Source organism: Acipenser ruthenus, chromosome 17, assembly GCF_902713425.1.
Source record: "Acipenser ruthenus chromosome 17, fAciRut3.2 maternal haplotype, whole genome shotgun sequence".
NCBI lineage: Eukaryota > Metazoa > Chordata > Actinopteri > Acipenseriformes > Acipenseridae > Acipenser > Acipenser ruthenus.
The window spans coordinates 29679283-29705046 of NC_081205.1; the positions used below are offsets into that span (position 1 = coordinate 29679283).

Here is a 25764-nt window from a genome sequence, read left to right on the forward strand (position 1 = left end):
TAGTTTTACTACAGTCATTTCATAGGAAATTAATATCCTTGATATTTATGGTAGCACCATAAGGCTCTGTCATAAATACTGTATTTGGAACATAAACAGAACAAGATATGGCACTTTTATCCTCCTATAAATAGTTTGACTTTATTCAGTACTTCACATATGGTGCTAAAACTGGTGTTTTATAGCAGAGTCTCCATGTCAGCATATGCAGTTTTGAATATATGATGGTATTCTAATCATATTTGACAATAATTCCACTGATGGGTTCAACAGACAAAGCAAAGTATTACTAAAAACTGATTTTAAAAAAAAAAGATAAAAAAGCCAATCTTACCTTGCATTTGGTAGCACTCATCTTTCCGTGGCGTAATGTTTTCTATTGTTGAAATGAAAATGCTTTTCTTGCTAGATAATTTACCTTTGCCATTTGTTTTGCGCTTCTTTGAGAGTTCTGTGTTTGGATTATCATGTCACCCTGAGCAGAGTGTATTAATATAGGAGGACATTAAGTTAGGTGGGGAACCTGGTTTTACCCCCTGATGGTATAGGTGGCCTAAAAACAGTGACCAACATATAAATATTTTTTGATTCAGTACTTTTGTGACCCACTGTGTAGCCACTTTCAATAAATAGAACTGTAACAACATTCCTTTAAACACTTTAAAACATTACCGACCTGCTGTTTCTCTGGGCAACACAGAATATCTACACATCCAGAAATCAGTTTTAAAGCGAACGCAGAGTCCCCAGAGCAATTTCTCCTAAGTACAACTTTGTTCATTATATCAGGTTTTATCATTTTTAGCTTCCCAAATATTCATTTGAGAAAAAAGATGGATGAATAAATTACAGTTTTCAAAATATAATATTTGGTCAAGTATGAAACAACATACTATTGAAAAAATGAAAAGCAAGACTATAAGACTATGGTTTTGCATCTATTTCTGTATTGTGAAGAGCTGTGTGTATTTATATCAATTAGAGTATATTAATGTAATGAACTGCCTTCGTGAGGAATTAAAAGCCATGTAAGTGCTAATAGAATAACATTTGTAATGAAAAATCTTAGCGTTTTAATCAACAAAAGCAAATTACTTTCAACAAATATAAAAAAGGAAGAATCTGTAGCAAACTGACCTCATCACAAAGAAGAGCCTGGAATGAAATGCATAGTTTCATTTAAAATCCTACAGCAGTATATACACATACATACATATATATATATATATATATATATATATATATATATATATATATATATATATATAGTTTTAGTATTTTAGTATAGTAGCAAAAGTAGACAATTTAATTATAAATTACCATTTGAAAAGATTAAATTTTACCTGGAGAACGTTCAGCAGGTCATGCTCATTAGATCTGATTTGCAAAGTGGAATTCACAAGTACTTTAAGTACCGAATGATATTCAAAGATTACTTTTGTGACCCTTAATTAGAGTGATGCTTCATTTACCTTCCCTTTTGTATATTTATAACATTAATGTTTTCTATAGGGTGGGACCTCTTTATGCATGAATGGTCTGTGACACTTTATAATGGACTTTAAAAATGTCCAACAATTCAAAAATGTGACCCTGAAACATTACACTACTCACTTGAATACTTTTACCTTAGATGCTATAACTTAACTTCCCATGTATGTTTTTTTTATGAATGACTTCTATTGTTTAAGTACTACCTTGCAATGGGTTGATAGTACCTTTAAGATACTGATATGCTGTCCTACTTTATATACATATATTATATGCAAAAAAATGTATATATATATATATATATATATATATATATATATATATATATATATATATATATATATATATAATACTATGGGAGATATATGGGTTTCGTGGTTGAATGTGTTTCAAAGATGCCACGCTACATATCGGTATGTTAAGTATGTTTTAAAATGAATGTAGATCATGTACCGCTGAATCAAGATCAGCAGGTGGCGTATTTGGACAAAAAGAAATTGCAACTGTGGATATTTCAATCTGTATTCTCTATTTTCAACCTGGTTTTGAAGACAGCATTTCCCTCAACCAATATTAAAAATGACTGGGTGTCCTAATATATAATATACAGATATGTGATAGTAGGCTGTATTAACAACGCTTTAACTCATGGATGGATTATATCAAATATGGCATTCATGGAACTTTTCTAGACTGCTGTCAAAGCAATATAAATATTTACATTGAATCGGATACGAATGTATAAAACAAAATTGTAGGCCTACAGCATCCATCTACATGTGCTGGAGACATGAAACAAACAATGAAAATATAATTTTAAAAAAAGTTTATTTGTTTATTTAGCAGACACCTTTATCCAAGTCAACTTACAGAGACTAGGGTGTGTGAATTATGCATTAGCTGCAGAGTCACTTACAATTACATCTCACCCGAAAGACAGAGCACAAGGAGGTTAAGTGACTTGTTTAGGGTCACACAATGAGTCAGTGAATGAGCTGGGATTTGAACCAGGGACCTCCCTTTATTATTTTTATTATTTGTTTATTTAGCAGACACCTTTATCCAAGGCAACTTACAGAGACTAGGGTGTGTGAACTATGCATCAGCTACAGAGTCACTTACAACTACGTCTCACCCGAAAGACGGAGCACAAGGAGGTGAAATGACTTGCTCAGGGTCACACAATGAGTCAGTGGCTGAGGTGGGATTTGAACCGGGGACCTCCTGGTTACAAGCTCTTTTCTTTAACCACCAGACCACACAGCCTCTTATAAGCCCACATATCCAAATGAATGTGCTCCACTGTCAAATTGGTGTTCTGGTCAAGTTACATTAAGTAATGCTAAAACGCTGACAAGTAAGCCTCATTAAATAAGCAGAACAGGAGATTTCCAAAGGCAAACTCGAGTTCGGAGTATACTCGAATACTATTTAAAAATGGCTCCAGAAAACCCGACTGTCAAGAGCCAATTACCCATGTACTATGCCATTTTGTGAGTTTTAGTTTTTTTACGCTTCTGTTGAAGTTGTAGGTTTACAACACGTGAAGTGGCTTGTTTGAAACATTGTTAACTGCTTGATAAAGACCTTTGGGGCAGGCTAACTGTATACAGCATGTACTGTAGACTATCTGTCAGGGACTAGAAGAAAAACTAAAGTCGTTCTGCTGCATTCCTCCAGTTGGTCTACAGGCTGAATCCTAGTATTATTTTTGTGTACTCTATGTAAACAAAACAAACAAAGGTATTATGTCCGGTGAATGGTAACCTATTGCAATGTTAACCTATGTTTGTCTTTTTTTTATTATTTTGTATTCAGTCGCTTGAAACCAACAGATCAAAGAAGCAGGTATGATTATAAACAAGAGGCAAGGGGGTGGCTGTGTGAAGCTTTCAACAATTTCACTACTGGTTGGTGCTACTAACTTCTGGAATAGGGGAGGATCTGTGTAAAATAAAAGTCCTGTTTAACACATACTCTTGACAGTATCAGGTAATATACATGACCATTTTTTTTTAAACAAAATAGGTATCTTATTAATTTGTATCTGTATCTACACACATCCATTCATTATTATTATAAACGGAGCTGTTACAATATACATTTAATAAATATATTTTAAGTACAGATCTCTGTGTTAGTTTGAAATATAGCTTTTATCCAATTTTTCAGACCGATTACAGTTTAAATTACACATTTGTGTCTTTCTACCCATGCATTTTCATATTAAAGTCTTTTTGTGTGCTTCCTGTGAACATTTTGCGTGTATGTATGTATGTATGTTGTGTACAATAAGCGTTAAAATTCTGCCAAATTCATATAAATAAGTTCCTATAAAATGTTATTTTTTTTTGTATTGCATGTTTCAAGCATTAATATAATGTATATATAATGTATTATATTATTACTTGTATTGTAACGCTTGAAATGTTTTTGCTTACGATTGTAAGTCGCCCTGGATAAGGGCGTCTGCTAAGAAATAAATAATAATAATAATAATAATAATATGCATAATAAATGATAAAACAAAGTTGAGTGTTTGTTACTTAATTGTAATCACAGTCACATTCCCTCATACAATTAATGTATCCAACCACCTTTGCAATTTATTACCCTATTTAAATAATATTATCTTCACATAGTGTTGCCTGATTTTAGGGTGTGAGTGGTGGTAGTGTTTACCACATCCTTGAGTCAACAGCTGTGTGTACCCTGAGGAATACAGAGCAGTACAGAAAGAGAGGGAAGAGTCAAGAACAGAAATAAGGGAGAAGGAGACAAAGGCTGAGAAAAGAACAGAAAAAGCTAATAAGATAAGTCAGTCATTTACTTAGACTGAGGCAGCTATGTAGATAAGCCAGGAGCAGTTATGCCGACAGGTAAAGCAGACAGTCTGAGAACAGGTAAGGTGATAGGGGAGGAGGAAGGGCTGAGAACAGGTACAGTGACTGGGGAGGAGTAAGGGCTAAGAACAGGTACGGGACAGGGAGGAGGAAGGGCTGAGAGCAGGTACAGGACAGGGAGGAGGAAGGGCTCAGAGCAGGTACAGTGACTGGGGAGGAGGAAGGGCTGAGAGCAGGTACAGTGACTGGGAGGAGGAAGGGCTGAGAGCAGGTACAGTGACTGGGAGGAGGAAGGGCTGAGAGCAGGGACAGTGACAGGGAGGAGGAAGGGCTGAAAGCAGGTACAGTGACAGGGAGGAGGAAGCGCTGAGAGCAGGTACAGTGACAGGGAGGAGGAAGAGCTGAGAGCAGGTACAGGACAGGGAGGAGGAAGGGCTGAGAGCAGGTACAGTGACAGGGAGGAGGAAGGGCTGAGAGCAGGTACAGTGACAGGGAGGAGGAAGCGCTGAGAGCAGGTACAGTGACAGGGAGGAGGAAGGGCTGAGAGCAGGTACAGTGACAGGGAGGAGGAAGAGCTGAGAGCATGTAAGGTGACAGGGAGGAGGAAGAGCTGAGAGCACGTACAGTGACTGGGGAGGAGGAAGGACTAAGAACAGGTAAAGGACAGGGAGGAGGAATTATCATATGCTTATATATAAAATATTGTTTTCAAATGATTTTATTCTTGACGAGCATTCCCTGGTACGTTATTATATTTAGTTCTATATGTAGAATGCCCTATTTTGATTAAGCCATTTGTATGTAGCAGTGTGGAGTAGTGGTTAAGTCTCTTGACCGGAGGGTCATGGGTTCAATCCCAGGTTGGGGGCACTACTGCTGTACCCTTGAGCAACGTACTTTACCTAGATTGCTTCAGTAAAAACCCAACTGTATAAATGGGTAATTGTATGTAAAAAATAATGTAATTGTATGTAAAAATAATGTGATATCTTGTAACAATTGTAAGTCGCCTTGGATAAGGGCATCTGTTAATAAATAAATAATAATAATATGTACAACTGCTTTCCACGAGGGACTTTTATTTTGAAGTTAATGTGAGCCGTTCCTATCGGAAGTTGCTTATTGCTGCCAGCAACTGTTGATAGCTTCAAACAGCCCAAGTGGGCTGTGGGATGAATAAATACCTGACAAAGCTGTGTCAACTTACATAAACTCGCTGTGAATAGTTCGTGGGTTTCTCACAACAGTCTCATTAGAGAACGAAAAAAACACACACACAGCAGTAGAAACGCTTAAAAAGGTGAGTGCTACATTTCTTATTACCAATTTTCAATAATATCAAGGCTACTGTAAAGGGGAAAAAAGAGCAAAATAAACAGTTGTCTGTGAGTCCAAAAATATAGGTTAAAACATTTTCATAGGCTGTATTAAATAAATTGGGACCAAAGAAATGTCTTTTCGTGTACTTTATTTAACACACATTTACAATTAAAATAGGATGTTCACTTCGAAAACATCTGTGTGATAATTTAATTTGGGATGTTAACTACTGAAAATCGCTAAAAAGAAAAACGGCGTAAAGATAAAATAGACTGCTTTGTGCTGTCGGGTCATATGTTGTTACTATAATTAGTGGTCGTAGTATTATTGTTGATATAAATATAGAACGAATTCTGCAACCCAAACACCACAGGAATCCATTTACCTTTCTTTTTTTTATTTTTCTTTCATTCAACTTTGGCTCTGCTCCTGGCATTATCTTTACTATCGCCTCCAAACCTCAATTTCAGTATCATGACTGCCAAGATAATGTACCTGGGAATTACAACAAAAAGTTTTGTAGGTTGTAGTGCAACAGAACAGAAATAATGCCAACATTGACTGTACCAGTACAGGTGTCAACAGCAGGGGGCATTGCAGTCAGTGTTGATTACAGGCCACCTACAAATAAAAGAGGTTTTCACCTGGGAACCTTTGGTGAAAAGGTATGTGACAATGACACTTTGATTGGCCTTCCACATCAATGGTGCAAATAGCATACCAAAATAATAAGATTTCTTAAATAGAGGCTACAGCATCTTCACTGTGGTATAGTGGGATGTTGGTGCCGTTGAGCGGTGTAAAAACACACTGGAGTGTAGGTTACACTGGAAACATGAAAAGTAGTAATAAGCAGATGAAAATGTCAGCCTACTCAGATAACAGACATCAAGTGAAAGATACAAGACCAAATCTGGCATCAGACTTTCTTTATCTGACAATAATTTAAGCCTCTTGTTTTTTTTATAAATATATTTAAGGGACTTCATGGATGCTTGCACTCCTGTTGAAAGCAGATAAAGGGTAATTCCAGCTTCACTTAACCCACACGTTTTCCAGGTACTCAGATAACTGGCATTTGAAGTACAAAGTCAATTTGTTTGATTATTAATGAGGTGTACACTCTGGTAATGTAAAGCAAGCCAAATATGCATATACCAAAATCAGCTAGATTATTAATTAGCAATTATTTGATGCCATACTGGTTACAGTTATTATTCAATTCCCAATTGGGTAAAAACATATATAAAAGTGCTTTTAATGGTTTTGATGGAACAAGGAATAACTGTTTGTTACATTATAATGACACATTACTAGTCCAAAGTTTGATGTTGTGGTATAGTAATTAAGTGTATATATATATATATATATATATATATATATATATATATATATATATATATATATATATAAAAAGGCAATGGGACAGTTCAAGTCAAACTCTGTAACTGTTACTCTAAAATTCTAAAGACTTGTGTCTAAACTGATTCTTTGAATGTGGCACCAAATATGCTTAATTAAATTAGATAATTGCCCATCATACTAATTGCAACTGATACACAAATAACAGTTTACATCTCAAAAAGAATCAAACAGTCAATTTCTTTGGAGGGGGGGGGGGGGGGAGTTTAATGAAGTCATAACCTAAAGCATCAGCCCTTAATGTGGCATTGCATTAACAAAAAAAAAAGTCTTGGTTCAAACAAATACATCTTACTCTGCATCCGTGAAATACCTTCTCACAGCTGACAGAACCGTATGCTTGCTTTGTTTTATTATAATACATGTATCAAGTAAGTTGTATAATTTGTGATTGAGCACAGTTGGTAATTTATTTGCTCTTCTATTTTTTGTAGGTGCTGTACCCCCACCCTGCACATCTCACAGTAACAGCATGGATGTGAAAGGGCTAAAGGAATACCTGGCCTGGCTCTACTATCAGTACCTGCTTGTCACCTGCAGCTATGTTTTAGAACCATGGGAACAATCCATCTTCAATACTCTACTATTCACAATGGTTACCATGGTGTTTTACACAGCCTATGTTTTTATTCCCATCCACACAAGCCTGGCACTTGAGTTCTTCTCAGGCGTATTTGGAGGCCAGCATGAAAGTACAGTTGCCTTCATGAGTTGACATTGGAACACTTTAAAAGGCATACAAAATAGACATGTATGCTGCTGATGAAATATTACCAATGTTGAGAAATGGTATTTGCTTGCAGAGAATGACTCACCTGCCAGATTTCCTTGTTGAAATTGTGCAACTGTACAATAGTATCGGGGCATGTTAATTTCTATTCTGTACCTCGGGCATGACTGTGCTTTCCGTCTCAGTTTGTGAAATATTTAGGATCTGAATCAGTCTGTGATGCAGACATACCCTCTTAACTTTCTTTGGTCACTGTACTGTTGGTGTTTCTCTTCAGTCTGTAAAGAAATGCATACAGCGTTTGGTGAAATGAAATTCAACCCATAGAATAGTTTGACTACCTGCAGAGTCAAGTTTGAAGTACTTACGCCTTATATACTTGTACTCCTGGGTTTGCGGTCATGAAGAATGTTGAAAAACCACTCATAGGTATGCAAATTACTCTTTTTTATATAAAATCCACCCACTCTTTAGAGCAGAGAAACAGACAAACTCAATGCCTCAATATTCATGGTAAATAAATACATATTTACACTTCTGTCTGTGCTAGACCATAGTGATTTGTTTGGTCAGTAAACAATCAGCCTTACTCAGCTACACTCAATATTTAATCTGCCCAGCAGGGATTATGAAGCAACCGAAATGAAATGCTTTGCCTACAATTGGATGCCTAATCCCTCTGAAAGCAAACTGTGAAGAATAAAAGAAATGAAAATAAAAAGATGCCTTACACCGTAGTGCTGGAATGTCCATTATTGAACTTTGAAAAATCTTTAAATACAATAAAAGTTGATTGTGAGTGTGTATTGGGCTTTAATGCAGGTGCCTCTTGTCATGCTTTGTATATCACTATGGGCATATATTCTTAACCAGGTAATTACTGTCACTTGCCAGTCAGCAGAAACAGAATTTGAAATGTTCAGTTTCCCATGTAGTGTGGTGAAATGGCAGGCAGTCAAGGCTGGTGAGCGGCAGGAATAGCAAACACACAGAAGCACAGTAACTAGTTCAGCACCTTGGCACACTTGTTTTCACAAAAATAGGCCACTGGCCCTTTAAGAAAACAAACAAAAACCTAGCTCCACCAAGGAGTCCCAACTTAACTTTTCAGTTGGTCTGACTAAACACCAGACAGCTAAGCCATTTACCAGTAACACAAAACAGTTGTAACACAATACCTTTACGTCCAGGTCTAGGCTTTTTATATTTTAAGTGTAAAATTGAAAGTAAAACCTGCCCGGTCTGATTAACAGAATTATTGAATATGTTTAAGGGTATGTATATAGCATCCGTCCTGGTGTAACTTGACTGTTGAATGAATGTGCCACCTACAGTTTGTTTTTAGCACAAGTCAACTTCACAGGATCTTTTAAATGTGAAAAACAACTGTACTCTACATTTTGCCTTAGATGAGTTCTCTGGGTACTGTAAATGTTTTAAGAATCTGTCATTGGACCCTTTTTTCAGAACATGTCTAAAAGTGATAAAAAGTAAGATGCAATTTCCCTAACACCTGTGATGATTTTAAAATTCACTATTTGGAAAAGGCTGTCATAAAAGATAAGGGGCTGTATTTACAAAGTGTTTCCTCCATTCTTTAATTAACTCTTGTTTTTTGAAAGAGCTGATAAAACAACAAAGTGATATATTTCAAGTTCTCTTAAGCACTCTCAAGTTGATTTGTTTTTCATTATGTAACATTAACATGATTTATTCTCCTTTCAAAAAATAGGAGTTAATTAAAGAATGGAGGAAACGCTTTGAAAATATGGCCCAAGCAGTCTTATCAGTAACGACTTTGGTCAGAGGTGGCAAGTCAAGGGAGGATCTCCAATCTGTTGCATGACCAGCAGGTGAGAGGGATGCTCTGCAGATGATCATGGTCATGATTTTTATGTTCCTCAACAATGCAGAACAGCGGTACCCTTTAAAATTTGTGAGTTCATTGGGGGTTCGGAAGGTTATTTTTGGTTGACATTGTGTTGCTTTCTGATTATGCATGTAATCGCTGTGAAACTTCATCTGTATGCTTATTCTTTATGCTGTCAAATGTTTTAATGTACAGTTATATTATTGCTCTTCCTTGCCGTAGTGCATGTGTTAAATAATAAATATATGGCGATCATTCATATGGTGTATTTGTCAAGTTCTGTTTTTGTCCCCCCCAAACACAGAATAAGAAGCAAAAAGCTAATAGTAACCCGATATCTCTGTTCTCTTTTAAAAAGGAGATACACATCAAAATCCCTGAACCGTTTCCCTGGTCTGATTTAATCCTGGTCATCGAAGTTTGAAACGCAAAGCTCCGTTTACAGCAAGGCTATTGTGCGGCTCCTAGCGTTTTATTTAGTCATTAAGTAGGACGGTAATGGTAACTTACTACCAGATTGTTACAGGTAACTGATTTCATCAATGCCCCTCCTTTCTTGTTTGTTAGTGACTGAGCAGTAAAGGTTCATGGGAACTGCAAGGTTTGATTACAGCAATGAAGAAAGGACAGTTTATAGATCACAATGACTAAGCACACTGAATAAATGCACCAATGCACTGGTTCAGGTTGTGGTCAGATTAACCAGGGAACAACTAACCATTGTTTGGGCACAGTCAGCTTGAATGCATTATTGGTTTTATTATATACTCCGTTAATAAGATAAACACAAAATAGCTTTTTTATTAAATTGCATTTTTACTGTCTAGTGGAAAGAACCTGATTACCGCTAGTGTAGATCAATACTGAATGTATTCATGGTTCAACTCACACCTCTGTTAATAGCATCTTCTTTCTTATGAGTACTGTTGTTATCAGAACTGCATATAAACACACACAACTTTTATACATAAAACTGTTAGATGCATATCTGACTTGTATATATTTTTTTTCATAGTGCAATCTAACTTCCTGACAAGACCAATTGCCAGATGGTAATGCCCTCTTACTTAATTAATAGAACCCAATAAAATGTACTGAATATAGTTCTTTAGATCTAATTTGCAAATAGTGTAGGTGTTTTAGCATATTTTAATGGTTTTCTGAGTGACTTTATTCTGTACACATTCATGACATGTGTCGTGGAAAACTGAAATGGAATTCAGGATTAATCTGAGAGAAAAAAAAAGTGATATTGCATACTTTATGTAATCTTTCATAATGTGTATGTTAGCACTTTTTCGACCGATATTAATATTTCATTTTAGTTTCCAAAAACTTTAAATTTAAAACAGAAATTATGATACATTGGTTGTTTTGCAACACTGTACAACTAATTGATAACCCCCAAAACATAATTCCTTTCCCAGTTTACTGAAGCATGTCTGACCATGCATTTGTATGTACTGGTGGCACTAACCCTGTTGCAAATATGTCAAAGAAAGTAAAGCTTAATGGCGCTTGAAATACCTTTGATTATTACCTGCCAAAACACTCCTCCTACATAACTGTGGTTACAGGTTACAGACGCAATTACATGCAGTCCAAGATCGTACGTGGCCTGTATTACAATGCTGGCTTCGTTTATGGCAGTTGTGCTTTTGAGCCAGATCTACTGGCTGCCAGACCAAATGTGCTCAGTGAACAAAGTGTGATCAAGTCAGAGCAAGTTATAAGTATTTAAGTATTTAGTTTTCCATAACATTTTATAGCCTTTATTGCACCCCAAATATCATAGCCATTCAGATATCAGAATTCAATAAAAATAGGAACTGAGGAATGGGAAAGTGGGCGGCTAAATTATTAAAGGTGGAAAAATGATTTCGTACCTAACCAGAATTTTATCATAATTAAAAAAAAAAGTGTTCTATGATAGATGTTCATATAAACCCTAACTATTAAGAAAAATAGAAGTATGGATTATTTGATGATTGAAAGCTATAGAATTACTCTTTATATTTCTTCTGGCACTGTTTGGCTAATTCTTTACATTGTTGTTGAGTCCTGATACTGTTTGTATTCACAAAAAATGCCTTACCTCCGGGGTGTCATTGTGATATGTTACCCTCACATGCTGTATCTATGACAATACAAGTAGATGCGTACTGTATGAGTTTATCTAGCGTTGCAACTATATCTAACTGTAAACTTGAAGAAGAAAAATTATTATTATAAGTAGTAGTAGTAGTAGTATTTGTTGTAGTCATTGTAGTGCTTTTAATGTTTAATTACCCCAGTGGTTTACTTTAAATTCTCAGTTATTTATTTGTTTTTTTCTCATTTTGAAAAAAAACTTTAAGATCTTTTACACTTTGGAGTAAAGCGCTTTGAAAAAATCCTTAAAGAGGAGAATTTTAAATCCCATGTAGTTTTTTTTAGATGCCATTTTATTTACTGTAAGTTATTTTCAATGTCACTGTAAGCTTTTTTTTATTTTATTTATTTGACCTAATGTGGGAACAATTAAACTCCAAGTTCCCAATTCAGTCATTCTAAGGGATGCTGGTTATTCATTGTGGAAAGTGCAGGGGAAACTATTTTGGTATTCACCACTTCACAAGAAGTGTTTATAAATGCGTTCAGGTCATTATGTCCACAGCAGCATTTTTATAAGAGAAGTAATGATTGCAGTAGAAATCGAAACAAAGAAAGGCACAAAACAAGAGAAAGCTATAGATTCATACACCAGGTAAATAATGACAGAGCAAGCAAGTGTGGATTTACTGATTACACTGCCACTACAACTCACATTACAAGTGAGTTTATATTCTGATTCGGAACTCTCTACAGCTGTAAAAAAAAGTATTTTTTCCTTGTGCTGAAAAGCTTAAATGGCTTTATTGCAGAGAGAAATGTAATTATATCCTAGAATGTAATTGCAAATGGGAATTGTTCCAAAGTTGAAACTGTCCCTTCAGAATAATCTATATTATGTTTATTGCAGGGTTTACCGGAGTGGAAATTTTCAAATGCAAAATGCTTGCTCTTGGCATGATGCTATCTGGGCTATATTTGTACGTGTACTTGCTATGCTGCAGATGGTGCTTGCCTGTGTATTCAATTGAGGCAGGTTCTCAGTTAAGTAACTTGGGATAGGTTTAATTATACCTGCTTTGATTCATCACCCCGTCATAGCTTATCTGTTTTAGTGAAAACAAAAGGCAGACAAAAACCAGCAAAATACTCATTGAAGACGAAACTGGATTAAACTGCAGCAAGTAAATGCTAGGTCAAAAAAGAAATACTTGAAAAATAGCCAGCATTTGAGATGCAAGCTGACATGAATAAAATTATACACTGCATGTGCATATATATATAATTAGCAACTTGATTATCTATATATTTATTTATTTAGAAACTTTCACCACTTACTTTCCCAAGAACATACTGAGTGTCCGGTTTGTGTGCCTGTTTTATATGCAAAACTGTATTACTTTTATATACCTGCTTGTCCCTGGAATTCATACGCATGCATGTTGGAAACTTTCTTCATAATATCTTTGTGACAAAGAGGGCAAATACTGGATTATTTACATTGGTAAGGCTTCCCAAATGTCATGTTAGAGAGGTTTTATAATTAGCACCACTTAGCAAACCTAGTCAATAATAAACTGTAGTTTGATCTTTTAGGTTTTTACTTGCTATGTGTCCATCACTCCAATGGTCTTGCTGCTATTGGGTCATGTGACCTAGAAGAGGACTCGATACCAAGAGGCAATAGCTCATCATGTTTATGCACATCCTGGGAATATACAGGTATGATGTGAATACTAGGTGTGGCAATGGCATTAACAGCGTAAAAACACACTCCACCCATACCACTCACAACATGAATCAATCATGTCCTGTTACAGCTTTGTTTTTAGAGAAAGAGAGTGAGTAAGTGAGTGAGAGAGAGAGAGAGAGAGAGAGAGAGAGAGAGAGAGAGAGAGAGAGAGAGAGAGAGAGAGAGAGAGAGAGAGAGAGAGAGAGAGAGAGAGAGAGAGAGAGAGAGAGAGAGAGAGAGAGAGAGAGAGAGAGAGAGAGAGAGAGAGTGTTCTGGCTTTATCCTATGGTAAATACTGTCTGTTTGACCCCATGCTTCTCAATACAGGGTACAAAAAAAATAATAATTTGTAAGCACAGTAGAACCAGTTCTTGAAAGGTTGAAAATGTGCATGCTCTCAGACCACCATTTAGATAATTGAATTGAGTAAACATGTAGTAAGTAGTGCAGGCTGAGATAACAGACTTACCTGTCGAGCTGTCAACACGAACATCCCTCTTTCAAATCCACACTGGTGCACTTACTCAACCTATAACCAGTCAACAAGACAAGTTACAACACAAAGGTGTGGCAGTGGCTCCCTGGTAAGATAATGCACCTGCTATTGAGTGTCGACACATGAACAGTAATAGAGACCTGAGATAATGCACCTGCTATTGAGTGTCGACACATGAACAGTAATAAAGACCTGAGCTACATTCCATTTAGTTCATTTTAGTTGCTTGTAGTTACCAAGAGACCTTTAAAATGCATATTCTTTGGGCACTTAAAATAATACTGCTTTGCCTCAATGACAATGATTTTCCACATGGCATGACTCAATCTTACTTTTAACAGCTAATAAATGATGACATTTTAATACAACATGGTTTTCAGACACTATAAATGTTCCAACATTAGGATTGTATTATTTGCTTTACAGCTCGAACTAGCTTCCAGCCAAATCCAATAACTTTTCATCCCTCTTCCTGGAAACCCATATGGCGGTCTATAATGCATACAATACTGGGCAGGGAGCAAGCATTGCACAAGAGTTTAATTGAAGTTAAACAAAACATCAGACTAGCATTTAAAGGTATTTACTCATTAAGGCGTGTGCCACAGTGACAGATGTAGTCTGCCATTTAATTGCAGAGATATAGGATCGTTGCTGGGAACCCTAAAAGACAACAATAACCAACTGGACCAGGTTAGTTTACTATCACAGCAAGTAGCACCTTATCAAACCCCTAGACCCACATGCAATACATACAGTTTAATGTAGATGGTATTTGTTTTTTTTAAGGAATTCCTTCATCTCATTTAGAAAAGAATAACTCCATTAACCAGTGTGTGTGTGTGTGTGTGTGTGTGTGTGTATATATATATATATATATATATATATATATATATATATATATATATATTATGATGCACAATGAAAATGCAACAGTCTAAGTTTTACATCAGTAGCTCATTGGGCACATACATAATACTATTTATATTTTAAATAGTGAGCAGATAGCCTTGTTGATTGTTTGAGTATTGTTCATTGGGATAAAATACTGAGTTCAAGTCATGTGACTGCATAAAAACTCCAGGTGCTCAGTGTTTGGTATTTGAGCCGAGTTAAAATTGCCAAAATTAGTGGATTAAGAATCTGTATAGCCATTCGAAAATACATGATTTTATATTAACGCAAGAACAGCGAAATCCTTGTGACAGTCACACCTGAATTCATTGATCCTATTCATCAGGGACAGAGAGTGGGACTACAAATCAGTCATCCATCACCTATTACTGAAAATAGACCACTGATCTTCCTGCTCCTGGTTTACAACTCTTAGCACTTATTGTGCAACACTTCCTATAGACATACTTAATGATTTAAAAAAAAAAAAAAAAAAAAAAAAGTTACAAATTATCCCACTGCAATAGAAGAGTCTAATTCACTAGTGCTCCCTGGTGGTTAAAATATATTTTCTCTGAGAAAATATATGGGTGTCTTCGTATTTTTGGGATATACGGGTAATGTATTTGTTATGAAAGTTAAAAGACGATCCCCTCTTACACTAAAGGTAAAAGCTGTTCCATGTATTAAGAAATTCAAAAGGAAATATACTTTTCGCAGTCTAGTTGGAAAACGACAGCTCCACAGTGGTGTATGTGTCAACGGGCTCAAAAGTAGTCAAAACCTGGTTTTAGTGCGACGCATTATAATTTCATTGTAATTTCTACAGGGCATGTGATGTGCAATGTGATCATGGCCATACTGGTTTGAATGTTTTCCAAGCAATGTTTATTTCACTGCAATGCAGATGAATGAATCCAGATTAATACTGTACTTCTCTGTTCAAATGCCATCACAACCAACGCAAATTCATATTCAAACAATCCTATGTACTGCTTAACACAGTTCAACGTTATACCAATGGCGTACTTAAAAGCAGTGCAATCACACAGTTTAAGGATATTAAAGTTTCCAGGCACAACAAACATTTTACCACACCATTTTAACAACTGCAACATCTTTGGATAATGGAGCACGATTTCAAAACTGAATATATTTCACTGCACACTGTAAAAAGTCATTGATTGGTAAATGGATACATGTATAAGAAAAAAAGAAATTGCAACATAGTTATTTTCAATAACGGTATTTTGCATTGGGTATAATATTATTCATAAAGCTGAGATTACAATACATTTGACTGGCTTTTAGCTTAATAAAATACACATGAAGAGTACATCTTTGAGTAATTTCTTTAAACGTGCACAATATTGATTGTGACAATGTTACTGTAATATATATTATAAATATTTAATTCCACAACCAGTGAAAATAAACACATTAAAAGTTATGGTTTTGATCATCAAAAGAGCACTGTTTTTGGAAAGACGGTTCATGCAGTTGTTATCATATCTGCTCCTTCTCCACCAGTGGCATCTTCAGAAATATTCAAGTCCTCCAACATTTCAACCAAGGAGACCCGAGGAGCCCCATCATCATCAGTGTCACTTTCCACTGGGATTTTTGAAGCATCTGGAAACATGTTTTGCAATGTAAATCCAATGCAGTACCGTTTGTCACAAAAGCAGTGTAATGTTGTAGAACCCATGGTTTTCTAAAACCAGCTTCCATATGATACAATTTCAAAATCTTAAAAAAAAAACCCCACTAAACAGCACCACTGTAAACCGTTTAACAGAAACATTTTGCTTGATATCTTTACATTTTTTTAGACCCGATGACTGAATTCTGCCTCTATCATTTGATCGTGACTTCATTATGCTTATTTATTTATTAATAATGTATTATTAATTTATTCTAACAAGTAATTGCCATAAAGATCAGACCTTAACTACTGCTGCTTACCTCTAAAAATGTTAATATTTTTCCGGAGGGCTTCATCTTCTTCAAGGTCTTCAAGAAAGTCCTGGTACTGCCTGAAGTAGGAAAAAAGACACCACTTACTCTTGGCAGATCCAAACCTAATACTACATGACGATTGAATGGAGTTTACCATAATTATTTTGGCTAACTTTACAATAAAAAGCAAAACTGGTGTATATGGTGCGAACTCTAGTAAACAGCTTTTAATAGTAGCGTCTTCCAGCAGTATCTGCACGCTTTTGTGGATTTGGGACAAATTAACATGAAGCATAGAGGATACGCTGCTCAATTAACAAGACTACCTCTCGTCATCTGTGTCCATGCCTTCCCGTTCTCTTTCCATTTCTTTGAGCCTCCAGTTCCTACGACGCTGCCTCCTGTTGCGGTCAAACCTCTTCTTAATCAACACCTGAAATTAGAACGCATGAAATTAAAATACAACTTCGCTAAAAGGATTACAATCATAGTGTTAGATCTGTTAACTAACAAACATGCTGGGCTTCGATTTAAAAAAAAGAAGTGAACAAAATAAATGTGTTTTAGTACACCATGAGATATGCCGAGCGTCACCACAAGAGGGCAATATAGCTTAAAGTTTTCTAGGCTTCTACCTTCACCCAATCACAAAAAAAGGATTGACAACTAGTGATCCTTAATGTATTTTTTGAAAGCAAATAAGTATCGACAGTATTTTATAGGAAAAAAAAAAAAACTTACCACATCAGGAATATGATGAGGGTTCATTTTATTTACAAACTCATCATTAACATTGGAATTGGCAAGATCGAACCTTAAAAAAAAGTAAAAAAGTGTTTTAAAAAAGGTGAAGCATTGATAACTTTTGAAAGTTGCTACACACATCTGACTTGTATTGAATTGTACAGTATAAAGTATAAACTAAAAAGTTATAAAAAATAAATAAATAAATAAATAAATAAATAAATAATAAACTAGTCAACAATGAAACAATATTAGTCATTTTAAAAACATCGGTTGCATAGGCACGGGTTGTAATTGTAGTAACTGTTTTAAGAAATATGACCCCAATGTTGTGACCACTTAAATGGCCTAATCCTATCCCAAGCCCTAACCTTAAAAATGTGCTAACCCAGGCTTTAAGAAATATGTTCTTATTTGCTTTATGTTACTGGTCCCCTTTTTATCCAGGATATGCAAATATTTCAAACACAACACTATAAGCAATCTTTTTTCCACGGGGAAATCAAATTAGTCTTTCCACTGAATAGGCACTAGGAACAAAAAATGTGTCTGATTCTCTACGTACTAGTTTTGATGGCACACTCAGAATCGGTCTCTGATAACTGGCGCGTATTTTAAATGTTTGCAGAGTCAAGAGTCACACACACAATGCATCTCCCACCCAATTGTCTGATTTCAGTCAGTTATCCTTGTGATGCAATGAAGAGAACATTAGTGACTTCTATTACAAACTACAGTACTACTTTAAGAAGGCGAACACTTTTTTTTGTAAAAATGCTGATTGAATACAGCACACTACCAACTGTGGCCATAACACAGGTTTAAAGCTGTGTTGTATATATTGGTTAGTGCAGAGAGCCGGGGATTGGAATGAACGACTGTCCTTGCAACTGGCTTAGTATGGCACTTTGTGCACAGGGTGTAACATTGTAAATTTGCAGGGAAAAAAAGTGTGTGTTAAGCTATGATTTGGTGGAGGAGGAATGAAGTGCCGGTGGGCTGGAATAGGTCTCCATGTCTTTCCTGTGTCTCTGATTTAGCTGTGGAAGATTCAGCCAAAGTAGACACATTGTTTTTTTTAAACCCGCCAAAAAGCACACTTGCTTTTAAGATTTACTATTATTATTATTTATTTCTTAGCAGACGCCCTTATCCAGGGCGACTTCCAATTGTTACAAGATATCACATTATTTTTACATACAATTACATTATTTTTACATACAATTACCCATTTATACAGTTGGGTTTTTACTGGAGCAATCTAGGTAAAGTACCTTGCTCAAGGATACAGCAGTGTCCCCCAACAGGGATTGAACCCACGACCCTCTGGTCAAGAGTCCAGAGCCCTAACCACTACTCCACACTGCTGCCATATATTACAAAAGCATAAATAAGTACTACATATTTAAAATAAACACTGATAAGTAATGTTATAAACTATTTATCTATCTGCTTTGCTTGTTTTTTTTTAAATACCTACCCCAAAACCAAGTCCCCGTGATTGAGAAGGTGTCCCAGATGCGTATGACAATGATACTGCTGGCTTGTGTTCATCTCTGAGGTTTTCTGTACCCACACATCTGCAAGGACGTGCTTAAAAAAAAAAAAATGTAAACAAACTCACATTTCTTGTTGAACTACAAAATGGAAACCGGCAAATAAAATGTATTATACACCTGGCATCTATTTATAAATTGCTATGCCCATTGACATCTTGTCTAGTCTATCTGGCCTGCGCCCAACTTTAGTACTATATCTGGACCACAAGCTTCTAGCTACGGACTTGTTTCTGACCGTGGGGCTGCAAGAGGTATGAATTTAAATTGCAGATCCTCTGACGGAAATGATGCAAGCTGCAGTAAATTGGTTTGTCACGTAACTGCAGTTTGCACCATTCATGCTTCAGTATCTTTATTATTTATTTTTTAATACTTCAGTCACATCTGTAGTTTTAAATCTGTAGTTTTATGACTGCGAGATCTTACTTTGTTGGATCTCATGCCAGCTCCAGCTCCTTGCTTGTGATCTCTGACAGTTTCTATATCCATCACAATAAACTCCTCCAGCTGCCGGGGTGAGCAGAGGCTGTGAAACGGGGAGCGCCAGTAAGTGTTTCCGTCAACCTCAGCAACTAGATTCACAGTCAATTCAAGGAAAATGTACAGTTAGAAACGTGAAACTGGCATTAAATCATAGGACTCAATACTAATCATTGTGCTCTGGGCAGAGATTGCATTTTGCCATATCAGCACTAGTCTTCAAGCTCCATCAATCAATTAATTCAATGGGCCACATTTCCAGATGTGGAGTGAAAGGGCAAAATACACTTTGTAAAACTAATGCCAATGTTTTTTATCCTGGGTTAGTGGTAAAACTGAACATGTTTTTTGTTTGGGGGGGGGGTTGGACAAAATACAGATGTCAGTGGTTTACTGTACTGGTACAGAAAGTAACAGTTGCACACAAACAGTGACCTGAAACAAACAAACAAAAAAAAAAAAAAGTGATTGAGGAACATCATGATCCTGTTAAATGCATTAGATCACTTAAAATAAAACAAACAACCACAAGTAACCCTGTAAACAACAAAAGAAACCTACTCTGCAGGGTACGGGGGTCAATAAGGTGAATGGCGCTTGTCACTCTGATGCACACACAGATCTGACTCATATTCCCAAGGCTCTGGGCCAGTCGTGGGGGCAGGCACACTACATTGTCCTGCAGGAATAAAACAGATACACCATATTTATCAGCAACAAAATGGACCCCTCTGTGGTATCCTTTACCACGATCAGTAAAGTGGAGTGTCAACTAATATCTACCAATTTACAGAATTTTGAATTACAAAAACAAAACAGGCCCGCATTGCTAAGTCTTATCTGAAGTTTGCTTTGTAAGTAAGGATAAGGGCTTTAGAGATCCTTCAAATTGTTTAGTTGTCACTTTATACAGTGAATGGTGCATTTCACATCATACTTGCAGAATATGTAATGAAACGTGAATGAAAAAATCATCAGCCCACGTCCATGTCATTTTGTGGTTGAATACCAACCCAACCCCACCCGAAATCATAAAACAACAAGGCTATACTATCTGTGCCTGCTCACACCATGTGCGAAACAGCAGGCAACACAGAATCAGAAAACAATTCAATTCCCACCACACCCCCATAATGGATGATCAATACCAGACATCAATAGGGAAATGCCGTTCTTTTCTGTCCTATTCCAATAGACCAACTATTAAAGTACGGAATAGGAGATTGTGCGAATTGTATGTGATGTAGGTCTGGTGTACTGATGTCGCCAGTTTCTAAAATACTGTTCTTGCTTGCTGAATTCATTTACGTATTATCTTTTGGAGGGCTAATCATCATTGTAGGCCTTTCTAATAAAACACATCCACTAGTTAAAAGTTGTGTGGAACACTGATTAGCACTAAGATTTCCAAAGGGAAAAAATTAAAAAAAAAAACAAAAAAAACTAGAAACGTACCTTGCAGATGGGTACAATCTCCACAGAGAAGGTGCTTTTGTAATTGAACGTGCTAGTGTGGATGTCATGGGAGATCAGCCGCTGAGATGTTTTAGACCTTTAGAAAAAGAAAAAAAGGTTTTGAAGATGACCATTTGGAAAAATGGGTACTTACCAAAATCTTAGGAAATACTGTATCAAGATTAACTTTTAGTGTCTACCTAGTGCTGACGTACCAGTTTTATCAAACTGCTGCTGTTAATACTGTACATTAAAATGTTGAGATGAACTACCTTAAATAAAAATGTAACTAATTAATTGCACATAGAGATGAACCCGCTTTATACCATGATTGGCATGCAGGCAGAATTTGCGATATAAAGCGGGTCATGACACAAACCGGGTTTCACGTTTGCCTATGACAGCACATTACGAGTGTGAAAAAAAAAAGAAAACTAACGGTGAATTAAAGGGGTGTTTTAATACTGTACATTTAGTCATTCTTTACATTTAAACAAATGCATATAGTTTACTACAGGATAAATACGTCTGTGTCATTAACTGGAACAAATCAGTTTGTGTCATTAACTACTGTCAACTGATGAGAGCTATCAGTTAAGCGTTGCACTTGCTGTTTTTTGTGTGTGTGCATTTGTATGAGACTGACTATGTTAAAAAAGTTGGTGTTTTTGTAACTGAACTGTATCCCGTTACGACCGCCCACGCAGCATTTGGCAGGCTGCACAAAATGTCAGTTTATCAGCCGAGATGATTAGTTACGTTGGAAATTCATTATATCCTGTGGTTACTTAGAAAAGCCCGGCCATGCAGCATCTGACAGGCTGCGAAAACGTGACAATAAGTGGGTTTGTGAGATGACATTAAGAGAGCTCATTTCTCAAAAGAACCTATGGTGCATGGCGTGTGGTTTTGGAAAAACCGTGATAATAAACGGGGTATGATATTAAGTGAGGTGATATAAAACAGGTTCATCTGTATAGTCATCTGTTATACCTGCATGGAACTGTGCATTGCAGGAAGTCCATCATCTTCTGTCCATGTTGCTTCAAGGCATAGTAGAAATCGATTCCATCTGCAAAGAAAGTCACAGAAACCATCAACAGATGTGAATATAAATTATAAAAATTCTATCTCTCTGAAGATACAGCAGTAGTAGATGCGTTAACTTAAGCCACTTTTACACTGGCACACCCGAGCCGAGCCGAGCCGGTACCGAGCCGAGTCAGCCTGTACGGCTCAGGTTGCTTTTACACTGAAGAGCAACAAAAAAAGTAGGTTGTGCTATATTGAAATTTTCCATTTTGTGCAGTTACATACCATGGGTTTCTTTAATACGAAGAGTATTCTGATGCAATTTGTGCTTCAGAATCATCTGCTCCAGGTAATAGAAAGTCTTCTTGTGAGAGGTCTGCAAGAAGTATTATTGAACAGTAAATATTTTAGAACTATTTCATCACTGTTTATAAAATTCAAACTGGCAGAAATATCTACACTATTTACAGTGTATTTATTTTGTCATTTTCAGACCTCCAGAAAGCATGACGGAAAGTGAAGACAATAAAACTCCTGTTTTGCAAATGATACATTCCACTGAAACAACTTTAAATATTCACCTTCTGTCTGACTTGCACCACTGCTTTCCAGAAATCCTTTGCTTCAATGCGGTGGCAGTCATCACACATCTGTGACTGAATTACAAACTCAACCACAAACACCTGCTGAAGTATGGCTCCATTCATAACCTAAAAAAGAGGTTAACTGCAATGAACAAAAAAAACATGCTAACTGAATCTGCTTTTGGTTAGCATGGAAGACAGTACTAGATCTGCAAGACCATACCAATTGAAATTAACTTCCAGATAGTGGGTAGGGTTTAAAGTTTTTTTTTTAGTTTTTTTTTATAAAATGTTTTTAATAGTTACTTATTAATAACATGTTTAAAGGTAAAAGGTTTCCCAGGAACATAGTTTTCAATTTTAATTTAGCTATTTTTACTCACCTCTTTTTGTATTGTCAGCTTCACTTTAATTCTTTTGGAGTGTGGCTCAGTCCATACAAAGCCTGCATCAATCAATCGAACCTTATGTAAACAAACATTTTTTAAAAAATTATAATACTTTTAATTGACCAATCCACAAATGACAATTTGTTTTTTACAATACAGTACAGCTCTGAAAAACACCTTTGTTGTAAACTACAGTTACCACATTAACTAACTAAATCAAACGTATCAGTCAGAACCACTGACATTTAAAATGCCATGCAAGAAATATCCAGCAACATACAGTTGCAACAGACAGTAAGCCTTTAAAAAATAAAAATCAATGTAGCAATTGGAAGAATAATATTATACCTTAGTCATTGATGCCTTCAGTTTTTTCAGACATAAGGTAAGCAGTTCCCTGGACTCCAAAGCACATTGCATCCAGGTGGCTGGAGGCTGAAGGTACCTGAAAAACACTTACTGAAACTAGATCAAGAAGGTGATTAAAAGTGGCCAACCCATTTTAAATCACCAGGAATTTTCCAATGCTGTACAGTACACAAAGCATGTAAAAAACTATCATAACATTTGGTACATTTCTATATATTACTCCTCTTATTTATTAAATATTCCTAATGTCTCCATGTTGAGATTTGTTGTAATCTGCGACTCCTAAAAAGTTGTGCAGAACTGTGGGGCAACTCACTATATAAAAATGTAGGAATTGATAAAATACAAGAATCATTTTTAAGTGTAAAACTATATATATTTACACACAGTACACATACCTTTCACATTGTTTGCAAAAATGAACAGAGACTTGTTTCGGAATTCCTTCTGTGATGTCCACGTGAGTTCTTAAACAAGCGACACACATATTGGCTGGGTTTGGGGCAATGGGGGTGCCACATTCACAGCACAGGCTATAGAAAGAAAAAAAAGAACAGTTATTTTATTTCAAGATGCTGTAATATATTTGTCTGGTTTTACAGCAAATGCACAACAAATGTTAGTTCAACAGAACACACACACACACTATCCCTGGAACCAGACAGGAAGGTGTAACAAACATTACTGCTCCCAGGTGAAACATTTGAGACAGTATAAACGGGGGGCCCCAAAGGTTATTCATTTACAAAAAAAACTACATATTATTAGAGACACTTTTAATAGAAATATGTATTAATGATGATAAATAATACTTACATGTTACCCTGGCTGCTTGCTGGTGCTTGCATGTACTCCATTTACGTCTCAGTGTGTCGTCCTAAATACAGCCGTAGTTGATTAACGTTAGAGTAGCCTTAGTTTAAGCAACTGAATTCCCATTGAAATACATACTTGTAAATAAAACGATCTAACAATGAGACACCAAAATACTTCCAAGTGACAAAATCACTCCTACTGTCTACCTAGTCGCATGCAGCGAGTATAAAATGACATGCGTGGATGGATTCACACCAGAGATATATTATAGATAGATAGATAGATAGATCGATTTTCTTAGCAGACGTCCTTATCCACGGCGACTTACAATTGTTACAAGATATCACATTATTTTTACATACAATTACCCATTTATACAGTTGGGTTTTTACTGGAGCAATCTAGGTAAAGTACCTTGCTCAAGGGTACAGCAGCAGTGTCCCACACCTGGGATTGAACCCACAACCCTCTGGTCAAGAGTCCAGAGCCGAAAAAATGATTAGTTATATATATATATATTAGTTATTGCTCAAACATATACATAGAATTTAGCGACTTCCCAGATCCCCTGCTAAATTCAGGGTTGTTATATCATGCCTCCTTGTTTAATTAAAGTTTGTTTTAGCCATATGTATAATTATGTACGCTGTTGCAGTAAACCGTTGCAATGTAACTTTACATAACGTCTACTACTAGAATAGTCTACGACTACATTACATAAAGTACAACAGGATCCATGACAAATTAACATACCTTCAGGCTAAACCTAACCGCGTGTTCTATGAATTGTATTAAAAGCTGATTATTATCATTTTCTTTTCGACATGCTCAGTGAATCTCCACGTTGTTACTCGTCGATCTCGGGTGACAGTATGAACGCGTCCCAGGCTGCCCAGAGTGGAAGGACCCCATACTCTGGTTGCTTAAACAGCGCCTGCACCGATACCAGCCGCACTACCGTACTACGTCGAATGTTTTTGGTCAATTAAAACATATACAGATATATTGTATTTGCAAGTTGTCGGATTTACTTTCTAATAATATAAGCAACAATGTGGCATAATAATGTCCCATTATACTTTTTGTTAGACATTTAATGGTATGATCTTAAGTGGTCATCATTGATAGCTTTAGTAATATAGTCCTGTATCTGCAGAAAAGAGACCGCATTCTATATGTTTAAAAATGTCTAATTACACTTTTTTTTTCATACACAAGCAATATGTAATCCAGTTATAAAGAGGTCTATTTTGATTTCATTCAATTACAACAGTACACGCAGTGGGTTGGACACATGTACCTTTAATGTAGTAGTATTGCATGTATTTTCAGCTCCACTGTAATGTCGCAGTGATTACTTAAATTACTTCCCACAGAAGAAAGGGACCTCAGTGTGTCACAACATTATTATTTATTCCTTAGCAAACCCCCTTATCCAGGGCGACTTACAATTGTTACAAGATATCACATTATTTTTACATACAATTA

At 36.1% G+C, this 25764-nt stretch overlaps 2 protein-coding genes across 7 annotated transcripts; one reads left to right on the forward strand and one right to left on the reverse strand.

Moving 5' to 3' along the window:
- Nucleotides 1–5473: 5473 nt before the first annotated feature.
- On the forward strand, nt 5474–9929 carry LOC117423242 (serine palmitoyltransferase small subunit B-like). Of its 5 annotated transcripts, none has more exons than XM_034038752.3 (3): nt 5474–5634; nt 6635–6713; nt 7511–9929. In XM_034038752.3, the coding sequence occupies exon 3, from the start codon at nt 7549–7551 to the stop codon at nt 7789–7791; it is 243 nt and encodes an 80-aa protein (XP_033894643.1). In that variant the 5' UTR covers nt 5474–5634; nt 6635–6713; nt 7511–7548; the 3' UTR covers nt 7792–9929. The 5 variants fall into 5 exon arrangements, with proteins under 5 accessions (XP_033894643.1, XP_033894645.1, XP_033894644.1 ...); XM_034038754.3 differs by having other exon boundaries at nt 6635–6677; XM_058990337.1 differs by lacking the exon at nt 5474–5634 and adding an exon at nt 5957–6319.
- A 5831-nt stretch (nt 9930–15760) lies between these two features.
- LOC117423058 (60S ribosomal export protein NMD3) lies at nt 15761–25222 on the reverse strand. Of its 2 annotated transcripts, XM_034038446.3 has the most exons (16): nt 25030–25222; nt 24277–24337; nt 23859–23993; nt 23440–23536; nt 23086–23166; nt 22700–22828; nt 22404–22494; nt 22080–22158; nt 21087–21183; nt 20193–20310; nt 19578–19723; nt 19073–19185; nt 17590–17662; nt 17175–17281; nt 16855–16925; nt 15761–16521 (listed from the first exon to the last, which is right to left on the reverse strand). In XM_034038446.3, exons 2-16 carry the CDS (start codon nt 24315–24317, stop codon nt 16382–16384), a joined length of 1518 nt encoding a protein of 505 aa, XP_033894337.3. In that variant the 5' UTR covers nt 24318–24337; nt 25030–25222; the 3' UTR covers nt 15761–16381. The 2 variants fall into 2 exon arrangements, with proteins under 2 accessions (XP_033894337.3, XP_033894338.3); XM_034038447.3 differs by lacking the exons at nt 24277–24337; nt 25030–25222 and having other exon boundaries at nt 23440–23556.
- Between the last annotated feature and the right edge of the window lie 542 nt (nt 25223–25764).